Here is a 12,694-nt window from a genome sequence, read left to right on the forward strand (position 1 = left end):
ATTCTATTTTTATGAAGCCCAGTCACAGTAGTGTTCCACGGAAGGTACAACCTAGCCAGGACAGGAGGTAACTGGGGGTTCTGGCCAAGAGGAGAGAGAGGGGGCTAGAGATGGGAAAACTTGATGCAATTATTTTTGGCAGGAGTTGGAACCAAAGCAGCAGGAGAGAGTAAGTTTTAAGACTCTCTGGCAAAGTAACTTCCTAATCTGTCACTGGGTATGTGTAAAAAAGTGATTAGTGGGTCTCTATATTTATCATGATTACTCACAAATATGTAATTTACATAATATATACAGCACATTAAGTACTATGTCACCTTATATAATGTGCATATGTATAATGTATATGCATGTTATGTAACGCCAGTCTGGAGGCTCTTCCAGATTCTGCCAAGTATTTCCTAATTTATTTGGCAATTTTAACATATCTTTTCCATCTGTGGAAAGAACTCTCTTGAGAGGAGCTGGTCTCTGACCTGAAATATAATCATCCTACTAAGTCTATCTCCATTCTCAACTCGCTGGAGGAAACCCACAAAGACCAAGTCATAATGAGATGCAGCTCCTAGCCATTAGTCCAGGGACAACATACTCTATCGAAGATTTCCTGTTTCTGTTTCATTCCTTTTATTGCCAGGGGGGCAGACGTGTGGGGGCAGGTGAAAACATGTCTGTGACATGGCCAGAATCAGAACAGGATGAGGAATAAGGGAGGATTCTCCCCTGACTGCCTAACTTTGAGACGGCACCAGGTCTTATTAAGCCTCGTTTTCCCTCATTATTTAGATGAGGATAATAACCACCTTTTCTGTCAACCTCAGGGGTTGCTGGGAGGACCACTATGATGAGGTGTTCTATAGGAACTGAAACCACAGTCACAGTAGTTAAGGGATGAGTTGCAAAGTCAGATTAAACAACACTAGACTTACTGAGGTTACAACACTGAAAGTGCAATTCCACCGATGTTTGCTGTACTCTGTGGCTCTACGGAGGACGTGGGACGTGTCTCTCAAGCAACACTGCAAGTCCTATGCACTAGAGTGGAGCAGGCAGGGGCCAGTCTCTGACATGTGATCTTCGAGCATCAGTTTCACCTGTTGACAGTGCTGTGTCTCAACAGCCTCAACGTTGGGACATTGGGGCTGGAACACACGCAAAAACTTCTGTAAATGTTTTAGAATCAGTGACCCTTGCACTGAACCTGCCTTCATTTCAGAATCAAGTGGTTTCCAAGATGGTACCTGTTGTTCATTCTGGGGCTTGTTGGTCCCATCACCAAGGAGCCCATCATTCAGGACATGCTTCAGGCCGCCTATTTTCCCTCTGCCCAGTGTTCTGCACTGTTAGGTAGAGCAGGTTGATTCTAGATCTCTGTCCTAGACTGGTCCTAGCGGACTGCTTCCTCCAGAGTTAGAATCAATTTGTACATGCAATCTTAATCTTCCCTTTCTTGTCCGAAGTTCCTGACCCAGTGAAAGGAGACAGAGGGAGCTCAGTGGAGTGGTGTTGAGTGGGCCCAGCTTTCCTCTTGAGAAATCTCAGAGGGGATGGAGGCTGAAGGAAGCAAATGCGCCAACAAAGCTCTCCACAGACGTGCCCTCAGGGAAGGAGGTCATGCTGGCGCCAGATGAATGGAGCCCACCGAACTGAAAGGTCATGCTGGCTGGCAGCGCCCGGCAGGAGGCGCCTCTGCCCTCCTCGTGACTCTCCACTGAGGCCATCCCTGTCGCCAGGGGTGTTTCCAGATCAAGAGACTGATGACCATGATGAGGTGACATGTGGAGAGTTTAATTTGATTATCTTCTAGTGCCTTCAACCCTGGACCAAATTCTCATCAGTTCAGGCTAGAGAGAGTCTCTGAGAAGCATCGGGTGGCCCTCACTTTCTCGTGTGGGCTTGTCCCGGCCACACGTGGGTTGCACATTCATTCTTCCCTGGCAACCTGGATCCCAATGGAATCACTTCTCAGTGACCAGAAATGACTCTATTCCAAGATATGTGGGTGCTTTTCTCTATTAAATCTCTTCTCAGTGGCACCTATTCCCAAGCCACATTAGCCAGGATACCACGGACAAGTTCAACTTTTCTGAGACTCAGTTTCCTTATATGACAAATGGGAGAGTAAATCCTGCCTGGCATATCTTTCATGGTTGTTTTGAGGATCCAGAATAGAAATTCTCAGTCTATTTATGATAAGGAGCTACTTTAATTTCCCTTAAATCTCATGATCACCACAGGAAATTGACAATGAAATGGAAGAAGTGGGGGGGGGAACCTTCTTTTTGTTTCTCATTTTCTGTTCTTATACTTTTTTTTTTTTTGCAATCAGGAAAAACCCACCAGTAAATAAATATCTATACATATAAATATATACACTATATATATGTACACACACATAGGACCATCAGAAGGGCCTTGAGGTCTTAATCTGGGAGCGGTAGGTGCAAAGAGGCAGGAGGGAACCGCCTGATGGTCTGTCTCCTGGTCTCCTCGGCAAAAGGCCCTTCCCTCCCATCTTCTTTGCCTTCAGGAATAGTCTGCCACCAGGGCTTGGAACTCAAACAGGAAACAAGCTTTGGCTTGAAAAAGAAAGAAGCTGGGGGTGGTTTTTTTTTTTTCTTCCCTTTTTACACAATATTATGACACCAATTTGAAAAATAAATTCCAGTTTCTCCGCTTTCCCTCCCAGGTGTTCACAGAACTAAGAAAATAAATACCACATCTAAGGTGCGCTGTGCAGGCAGCTCCGGGGCTCTGGAAGCCGGCTCTAAACAAACACACAGCCACCAGCAGGCTCCGGGAAAAGAAGCAGTGCCCACCGACCGCGCGCATGGCCGAGAAAGGAAACGCAGCTTTCCTCAGACTTTCTGCCTCCTCAGCAAGTTCCAGGAGAAGCTGACTGTCGCTCGAAGGACGAAGGACAACCGACCGACAGAGCAGTCGGTGTGCGCGGGCTGAGCCCTGCCAAGGGTTGTGCTCTGAGAGGCGGAGGCTGTCTTGTCTCCGCACAGAGGGACCTTTGTGCAAGCTCTCTGAATGTGAGCGCTTTCCCTTGGCCACATCCGATCTTACCAAAGGCAGGAAACCTGCAGCCTGCTCCTTGCGAGGAAACCTGTGGGGCTAGTGGAAAGAGAGGGGGATTTCTTCTGCGGTCTCAGGAAGTCCCTCTCAAGGCCTTCAGGGAACGTGGAGGGTGCTGCATGAGCCAACCACATCCGGTGGGCCCTAAGTCCTTTCAACACGTCCCGCCGGCACTGCCTTTGTTGGGGGGTGTCCACTGTTGTAAGAGAACGGATGTCAGGGTGAAGCTTTCTTCCTAGAGGGTGGCTTTGCTTCCACTGGTTAGAGAGTGTGGCGGTGTGGTGTGATGTGTGTGCGTATGTGTGTGTGTGTGTTTCAGTTTCTTGCTTTCTCTCTTGGCTGCACTGGCGTTGGGCACCTGGTCTAGTCTTTTGAACGGCTCTTCTTCCTCAGCGAAAAGAAGCTGCTCTTCTGGGGAGGCCCCATCATCATAGGTGCTTGGTTCTTGTGAGTGATTTTAATCTAAAAGCAAAGAAGCAGAGATGAATTAGTGGCCTGCCAACCCCAAGAGCCTATGAGAGAGTGAGCTGCAGAGGGAGGAAGGCAGGCCAGCTTCAGGCTGGAAGGAGCCCCATGCAGAAGGATGACTGTCCTTGAACAGCTTCAGAATTGGCAACTGGACCCTGACTGGGCCTGGGGTTTGGCACTGCTGGGAGTTGGGGGCGGAAACACTGGGGAGAGACAGGTGTGAGCTTCCTACGTGGTGATCAGCTCGCACCTGTCTCGTGTCCTCGCTATTCATAGACTCAGAATGTCACAGCCGGAGGAGAACTCAGGGACCATCTCATTCAACCCCTCTGCAGGACAGATGAAGGAATGGAGATCCCAAGGCTCTGCTGAGCCTCAGATTAGCTTAAGGTCGCACAGAGAGAGGCAGAACAGCCAAAGCCCCGTTCTTCAGATTCCCGTCCACCCCTGCTCTTGGCCCTTCCTGCCTGGGCAGTGCAGGGATGTCAGCTAGTAACTCAAAACTGACTTGCAGCCTTCAGTCTGACCTCTGACCCAAGCTCCACTCACGTGGAAAGTTTCCAAGTTAGTCTCTTAGGCATTTCTTTTTTAGTTTTCCAGGGGAGCCCCAACTTTCTTTTTAAAAGCTTTTAGTTTTTGAATTTTATGTTCAATGAGTCCTTTTTCCTGCAAACTTTAAGTCTAAAGTGTAAAAGACACTGGTGAATTCTCATTTTTTTGCCTTGCTTCCCAGCTGTGCTCTCAGGGCATGGCTTCAAAATGCTTACTCCCTGTATGACCTACCTGGTGATACTGAATGGTTGATAATCTGCATTGTCAGTCCATCAACGTTTATCAAGTATGACACATGTTCAGAGTAGGAAGATGATGTGGGGACAAGAGGCACTTAAGATTCAAAGACCTGGGTTTGGGTCCTAGTACTCCCACTTCTTTGCTGTGAACCTTTGGACAAATCATGTCACCTACAAAACCAGTGCTTGCTGAACAGGGAAAGGAGAATAATCACAACTGTCCTATTTTTCTCACAAAGTTGTTATGAAGGTCAAATGGTAAACTGTCAATGACAGCCCGGTGTAAACTGGAAAAGGGAACGTACCATTTAAATAACTGTCATCTTACATTGGAGGAGGAGAAAGATGTATTTCAAAAGAAACAGAATCTAGGAATCCATTCTCATGATCTTTACCATCTATTGAAATGACCACAGAGAACAACAGGAGAGCTCTTGAAGAGACTCACCAACAAGTTTAAACTAATGGAGGACAAACCGAGTGGTGTCAAAAGGAAGTGAGGTAAGCAACGAGGAGAATTTTAAGATCTGAAAGGAAGGCAGACTCATAGACATAGAATACAAATTTGTGGTTGCCAGAGGGGAGAGGGGTGGGAAGGGACAGACTTGGGAGTTTGAAATTTGTAGATACTGACAGGCATATGTAGAACAGATTAAACAAGATTATACTGTACAGCACAGGGAAATAAATACAAGATCTTGTGGTAGCTCACAGCGAAAAAGAATGTGACAATGAATATATGTATATTCATGTATAACTGAAAAATTGTGCTGTAAACTGGAAATTGACACAAAATTGTAAACTGACTATAAGTCAATAAAATAAAATTAAAAAAAAAAAGATCTGAAAGGAAGGGAAGGAAATGTGTTGGTGAAAAGAGAAAGGGAAAGGCACTGGGTAGAGGGGCCACATATGAACTGGTTGAGTGCAGGGCAAAGGGTGAGAAATGGGGGTAATGGGGAACCATGATAACTTTTTCAGCTGGGGAATACCATGATGAAAAAAGAGTTTGACGGGAATTATTCAACAGCTGTTGTCAAGATGAGCTGGAGATGGGGAGAGTCTGGCTAAGAGGGTTCAACTGCAAGCCAGGTTTAAATTTAAGCCCCTGGATATAGAAAGAAGAAGATGGGACCAAAAGACATTTTGGAAAATGAGCATAACCTGTGTGATGGAAGCTGAAGATGACGGTTAGGTTGGTTTCCACCAGCCTGGAGACCTAGGAGGGGACTAAGTCTCTGTTTGGTGGTAGTCACCAGTGGGGCACACCAAGAATACATCCAGCACCGTTTTGTGTTGTGCCTTATTCCGGACATTGTGTTCATCCTAGAATTCAGGGAAGCGAGGCACAGACTGGGGGCTCTGACACACTTACCTGTGGTGTGCAATTTAGCACCATCTGATGATAGTGATTTGTGGCACATTTCCTTGTGGTAAGTCTTCTCCCACTTCTGAGCACATGAACTCCAAGAGGAAGAAGAAATTCACCTTGGTATTCCCCAGGCCAGCGCAGTGCCCATACGCGCTATGGAAGGGCCGACTGGTTAGCAGAGCCAAGAAGAAAGAGGGAACATCTTGGCAGCAGAGATGTTTAGGGCAGAGAGTGGCAGCTGGTGCACTGTTGATATTTCCCGCTGATGGAGCCCATTTTTTTAGATGGTAGAAGACCTTTGCTTCTCCTTTTTCTCCCTTTAGCTGACCAATTTATTTGCTTGTTAGCACCTCCAGGGAAAAGAGGAGGAAGTGAAACTCAAATCCCTTCCATTTGGGTTTTCAGCAGTTTTGACAAAGGTCTTGTTGGGGTAGGAGCTTGGAGGTGCTGGGTAACATGCGATTCTGATGTAGTTGTGGATTCTAGTACTACAGAGAGCTGAGAGTTCACTGTACATACGTACACTAGGGGCAAGAAGTATGAGATCATGTCCTCATCTCAAGTCAAAGAAATGTCAGTCTCCTACACCCTCATCCCCATATTAGGAGGGGCTAGTGAGCTAAACACTTGATATCCCATTTGAGGAGGTAGTTGGATGTGGTGAAACCTGCCTTTTCAGCCCCTGATGGAAAGAGAGCATCCCACATTTCTGTAGTCAGAACCCAAACTTCTCTGGTCATAGGGCAGGTCAGGCAATTAACTGAAGTCTGTTATGATTGTCTTAAAAAGCTTTCATAACATTTATAACATCTGACAAGCACTAGGGATGGCAACCCCATGCTCTTAGTTCTCTGCTCTATTACAGAGAAAATTGGTACAGTAGACGCTTGTGTGATAGCTCAAAATTCACAAACTACTGAGTGTAAAATTTCCCCTTTAAAATGGAGCAATTTATAAAATTTCACTAGTGCTAGGGGTGGACTTTGTTTTGGGGGCCCTTTTGAACAAACTGACATATTTTTATTACTTCAAGAGAGGCAAGAAGCTGAGGGACTCCTTCCTGAACATTGCCCTCTCAGGGCAAGTGATTTGGATTCCGCCCAGCAAAGTGGCCAATGGCCACAAGTGTGCACCCTTCCCAAATCACGTGGGACATGTCCGGGTCTGCCCTAATTTCAGCTGGAGATAAACAGGCACAAACCTGAAAGGTCGCACTAAGTCTCTGTGGTATTTAAAGAGTTAAGGAAATATTTCTTCTTAAAGGGAGCCTAGGGGAGCAGGGAGGGGGCGTGGACGGTCTTTCAGGTCTGAGCTACTTTGGGTTCAGGTTCTCCAAGGTCTCAGGATGCCCTGCTTTGGAGGAGTGTTTCCTGCCGTCAGAGGCTTTCAAATGTAGCTGGACAATCAGGTTTTGCTAGGAGTGGAAGAGAAGTCTGAAATTCATTGAGAAATCAGGACATTTGACTAGATTATTGGTTCTCCAAGTGTGTGGTCCCTAGTCCAGCAACATCAGCATCTCCTGGGAACTTGTCAGAAATGCAAATTCTCGGGCATCCAGACCTACTGAATTTGAAACCCAGCAATCTGTGTTTCAAAAGCCCTCCAGGTTACCTCACTGCATACCCAAGTTAGGGAATCACTGGACTAGATAACCAGAATTCTTTCTGAGATCCTGTAACTCTGGGAGAAGAAGATTTGTAATTTTCAGGCTCAAATTATGCTACCTAGCTGTGATGGTAAAGCATGAGAGGTCATCTTACAGTGCTGTTAAGCACAAGGCACGTTTTCTTTATAAAGTATGTTTGTATGTATAGACAAATATATACTCATTTTTGAGAGTTTCGAAAATACAGAAAAATTTTAGTAACACCTAAAGGTAACTGCTGTTAACTTTTTGGTATATATTTCTCAGCTTGTTTCTCTGCTTAGATGTTTTTAATAAAATTGCAATCAGCTTCTTAATCTGCTGTTTTCACTTAACATTACAAGCATTTCTGATGGCTTAAATATTTATTAAATATGATTTTCAATGGCTGAAAATTACTCCATTTGATGAATCTCACATAGCTTATTTAACTCTTTCCCTAAATGTTTAGCTTTTAGGTAATTTCCAATTTTTTGCTACTATTAATAATACAGAAAATGACATTCTAATCATCCGTCTGTATTTCCGATAATGTTCTGATAATGTGTGTTTTACTTAGAATAAATACCTAGCAGTATATGAGTAATTCTAAGGGTCAAAGTAAATTAACTGGAACAAAGTATATTAATATTTGCAAGGGTCTATTGATACATGGTTCCAAAGCTTCCCAGAATGGTTATATCAGTTTATACTCTGGCCTTGCTGTTTAAGTGTGCTGATCTCACCACAGCCTTGACAGCAATGAGTATTATTATCTTTAACAGAAAAACAAATTGTGCTAATTTGATAAGTGAGAGATGGTGTGGCTTTCTCACCATTGGTCTGGTTTTCTTTTTTAAAATTAATTTTTATAGGGGGAAGTAATTAAGTTTATTGATTTGCTTATTTTTAATGGAGGTACAAGGGATTGCACCCAGGACCTCATACATGCTAAGCACGCTCTACCACTGAGCTATACCCTCCCCACCTTTCTCACTATTTTAATTTGAAACTTTTCTCCCCTTTTTAAGAACTGTGACATCAAATATTATTTCACAGGTTTATAAGCCCATGACACTTCTTCTGTGAACTGTCTGTTCACCATTGCATTGTTAGTATTTTCTCCTGCTGGTTTCTAAGAGCTCTTTATACATTATAGGAATTACCCTGTTCTTTGAGATAGCTATTGCAAACACCTTGTCTATAGACTTGTCAATATCTATATTCTTTCTTCGAAAAAAAAAATCTATATTGATTCTTGACTTAGAATTTTAAATTTGTTAATAGTAAATATGTCACATTTTCCTTAGAAAGTCTTTGCTCACAGTGGAATAACAGTCACCTATTCTTCCCCACAGCTAGTGTTATTTAATTCTTCAATGGAATTGGAGGTTTTTTGGTTTTGTTTTGAAGCATAGTTTGAGGTGAGAGGTTAGTATACAGTTGTCTCTTGGTATCCATGGGGAATTGGTTCTCAAACCCCTGTGATACCAAAAATCCCTGGATGCCAATTTTACACAAGTCCCTTATGTAAGATGGCATACTATCTGCATGTAACCTACGCACATCCCATATACTGTCAGTCATCTCTAGATTACTTACAATACCTAATGCGATGTAAATGCTATGTAAATAGTTGTAAATACAATGTAAATGCTATGTAAATAGTTGCCAGCAGTCAGCAAATTCTAATTTTGCTTTTTCGAACGTTCTGGAATTTTTTTTCTGAATATTTTCAATTCAAGGTTGGTTGAATCCAAGGATGCAAAGCCCACGGATGTGGAGGGCCAACTATATCATGGTATTTCCCCAAACAGGCAGTTTCTTGGATACCAGACGTTAAACAGTCCATAACTTTCAAATTAGTTTATGATCTTTCCTTTTTTCCTTCATTAGCGTCTATGTATCCTAGGGCTTCTTAGGGCTCTCTTCTGTACTGCTGACTTATCTATCCAATATTGTGCCAATTATTGTGGCTTTATAACTATCTTAATATCTTGAGGGAAGTCCTTCTTCATAGCTCTTATAAAATGCCTTAGCTATTGCGTTGTTTTGTCAAGTTAAAAAAAATCAATAGGGATTTTATTTGGGATCCCTATTTAGAAGCATGGGATGTTTCTAAATTCAGATTTTTTCTTTTATATTCGTTAAGTCTTGAAGTCTTCTCTATTTTTCACAATTCAGTTTGGTATTTTGTTTTTGTTTGTTACCGTTATGATATTTTAATTTTTTTCTATCTATATTCTTCTGACTGGTTATTGCTAGTATACATGAATGCTATTAACTTTTATCTTTCTCTACATCCACAGCTTCATTGAAATAATTTAACTGATGAGGTTTTCAGTTGATTTTATTAGCTTTCTATATACATAATCATATTATCTGGAAATAATGATGGCTTTCTTTTCCAAATAGTTATATTTCTTTTCTGCTTCATGTGTTTTGCACTGGCTAGAACTTCCAAATAACGTTAGCATACATGTCTCATCCATGATTTTAATGAGAATTCCGTTGGTGTTTTACTATTACATAAAATATTAGTTATTGGTTTGAGACAGATATTTTTATTATTTTGAGGAAGTGGATTTCTGGTCTGAATATCCTAAGAGTTTTTATCTTTAAAAATCAGAAATGTTGTGAATGTATTTGAATATTTTGGGGTCATCTATTCATATTATGTAATTTTTCCATCTAAATTTATGTAACAAGACTTCCTTGCATTCCTTTGATACGTTCTTCCTGAGGAGTGAATAAATCTTTTAATATGTTGTTCAATTCTAGCTACAAATACTTTAACTATAATGTTTGTATCAAGTTCATATTTGAGACTGGTCTCCAGTGTTCTATTTTTAAGCACAGTTTTTGTTAGGCATTTATATCTGTCTTAAGTTTATGAAATGGATTGGGTAGCTTTCTATCTTTGTTTATACTATGGAAAAGTTTACATAAATGTTTATTTCCTAATAGTATGGAAGAACTCACCAGTAAGGCCATCTGTTTTAAGATAATTTTGGATCTAATTCATTAAAAATATTTTATATTTCATTAATGGTTACCTAGGATTTCCATAAGATGTTCAAGTTTATTAGAATCAAGATGATTATATATATGTAGTTATATAATGTCTAATAATTAAAACTATTACCATATTTATATTACATTTTTATATACTTTAAATATTTTAATGTCTCTGTCTCTGCTTTTCTTTTCCTCTTTTTGAAATTAGGTTTTCAAACATTTGACATGTTTAAAGAAGACCTAGTTCTAGATCTTCTCTTTATCTATGAGCTTCTTTTTCCTAATCCAAGTTTTATGTCATTTATTTATTTACTACCTGACCTCAAAGGCAGAAACAAATATTTTAAAGCCTTTCAATGCCTGTCTTTCTGTCAATTTCTTATCTATGTATTTTTTCTCAGAATATACATCTACACTGTTTTTCTCAGTATATATTTTGATTCTGTTATTAGATACCTAAAATTTCATGACCATTACACCTCAAAATTGAATGTATTTTTATTAAATAAAAAAATGGCCTTCTTTATTCCACTTTATGGTTTTGGTATATTATAGAAGGTTAGTTTGTCCCAAATTATCATTTCTCACTTTTAATTTCTCTATGTTTGATAAAGAATAAATAAAAAGACATATATGTCCTTCTGTTTTAGATGTACCTCTTTTTAAGAACTATGTCATTGGATTTTAATTTTTAACCCAATATGAGTGTTCTGCTCTTTTAACAGGGGACTTTAACACATTTATGTTTTTTGACATTATTGATATATTTAGTTTTAACCTCTTTTAATAAAAAAACATTTAAATTGTTTGCTTGTTATTTGCTTTCTGCCTTGTGCTACTTTGCTAGGGTTCATAAAATTTAAATTCTTCCAGATTTGAAAGGTGTGTGCCCTGTTTATTAGTTCCACTAGTAGTTAATCTAGTTATTAAATTTTTCTTCAGATTTGTATTTTGTAATTATCAAAGTGAAGAGAGACATGAAAATTTAACATATTTTTTACGATTCCTTCAACAATGTCCCCCACATGCTTTCAGCCTTGGTTAATATAACTGTAGTTTTGGGATCCAAGTTACAAATGTTTACATCATATATATTCTCTTTCAAAGAATGATTTTTGCCATTTGCATTCAGTTGCATAACCTAATTTAGTGGCTTTTTTTTTTTTCACTTCATTCTAACTTAACTGGTTTTAATTTTTACCAAAAGTTCTTTTGTGCTGTGACATCCCACCATTTAGCCTTTAATTCTGAATCACCTCATGATTGGTGTGTGTTTTCAGGAAAATGTTTCAAAAAGGGCACTTTTGTTTTAACTCTTGCAAGTTTAAGAATGACTCTGTGTTACCTTCTGCTGTGGACCGAATTGTGTCCCTCTCAAAATTCATATGTTGAAGCCCCAACCCTTCCATGTGACTGCATTTGGAGATATGGCTTTCAAGGAAATAAATGAGGCTAAAAGAGGACATAAGGGTGGAGCCCTAATCCAATTAGATTGGAGTCCATATAAGAAGAGGACGACACATCAGGAGTGAAGGCGCACAGAGGAAGGCCATGTGAGGCCATGGTGAGAAGGCTGCTCTCTGCAGGTCAGGAGGAAAGGCCTCACCAGAAAGCAACCCTGCGGACACCTTCATCTTGGGCTTCCAGCCTCCAGAACTGTGAGAAAATACATTTCTGTTTTTTCAGACACTCAGTCTGTGAGATTTTGCTAGGGCAGCCTGAACAGACGAATATACTTCCGCATACAGATTTCCATAGACTGCACACCTTACAATCACTGGGTCACAGCTTTTTTCCATAATGACTCGTAATCTCCAAGCGGTGGCATGGAGAGAGAGTGGGGGTAGGAGGAGTAGTTGGCTATTTCAAAACCAGTGCTTGGATTGAGAAGAACAGCAGTCCAGTTTCCAGGTACTACTGAGCTGGGTGGCAGGGGGCATGCTTCCCTCCAGCCCCACCCCCCCTGCTTTCTTTCCCTCCTTTTAGGAGACAGGAGGAGCTTGGCTAGATCTTCCTTAGTTCAGCTCCATCAAAATCATCCGTGGTAGAAACTCCCCCCACCCTTCCTAATTCTAACAACGGGTCAGATATTGTTAGTTTTTGCTATAGTGTGTTTTCATCCTTTACTCAGACTTTATAGAAACCAAAAGACTGAGGTAAGATTTTGTAGAGAAAGTTCTCCTTCAGATAACTTTTACAGAAGACGCCATTGCTTGAGCCTCTGCCCCTAAGGACCAGTTTCACACTCTGTAGAAGTTACATGGAACAAAGAGTTACAGAAATGCCCCTCCGATTCAGGCCCAGCAGCAGTCTCACGAAAACCCTGTCTCTGATAGAAGA

At 41.1% G+C, this 12,694-nt stretch overlaps 1 protein-coding gene across 2 annotated transcripts in view; it reads right to left on the reverse strand.

Annotated features, from left to right (window-relative positions):
• Positions 1 to 2,619: 2,619 nt before the first annotated feature.
• Positions 2,620 to 12,694, reverse strand: part of DGKG (diacylglycerol kinase gamma) — a 185,912-nt gene continuing 175,837 nt past the window's right edge. For both annotated transcript variants that reach the window (XM_006200997.4, XM_006200993.4), the window contains one exon: positions 2,620 to 3,543. In XM_006200997.4, the coding sequence (XP_006201059.1) occupies positions 3,445 to 3,543 (99 nt within the window). In that variant the 3' untranslated portion in view covers positions 2,620 to 3,444. The remainder of the gene's footprint in view (positions 3,544 to 12,694) is intronic.

This window comes from Vicugna pacos, chromosome 1 (genome assembly GCF_048564905.1).
Source record: "Vicugna pacos chromosome 1, VicPac4, whole genome shotgun sequence".
NCBI lineage: Eukaryota > Metazoa > Chordata > Mammalia > Artiodactyla > Camelidae > Vicugna > Vicugna pacos.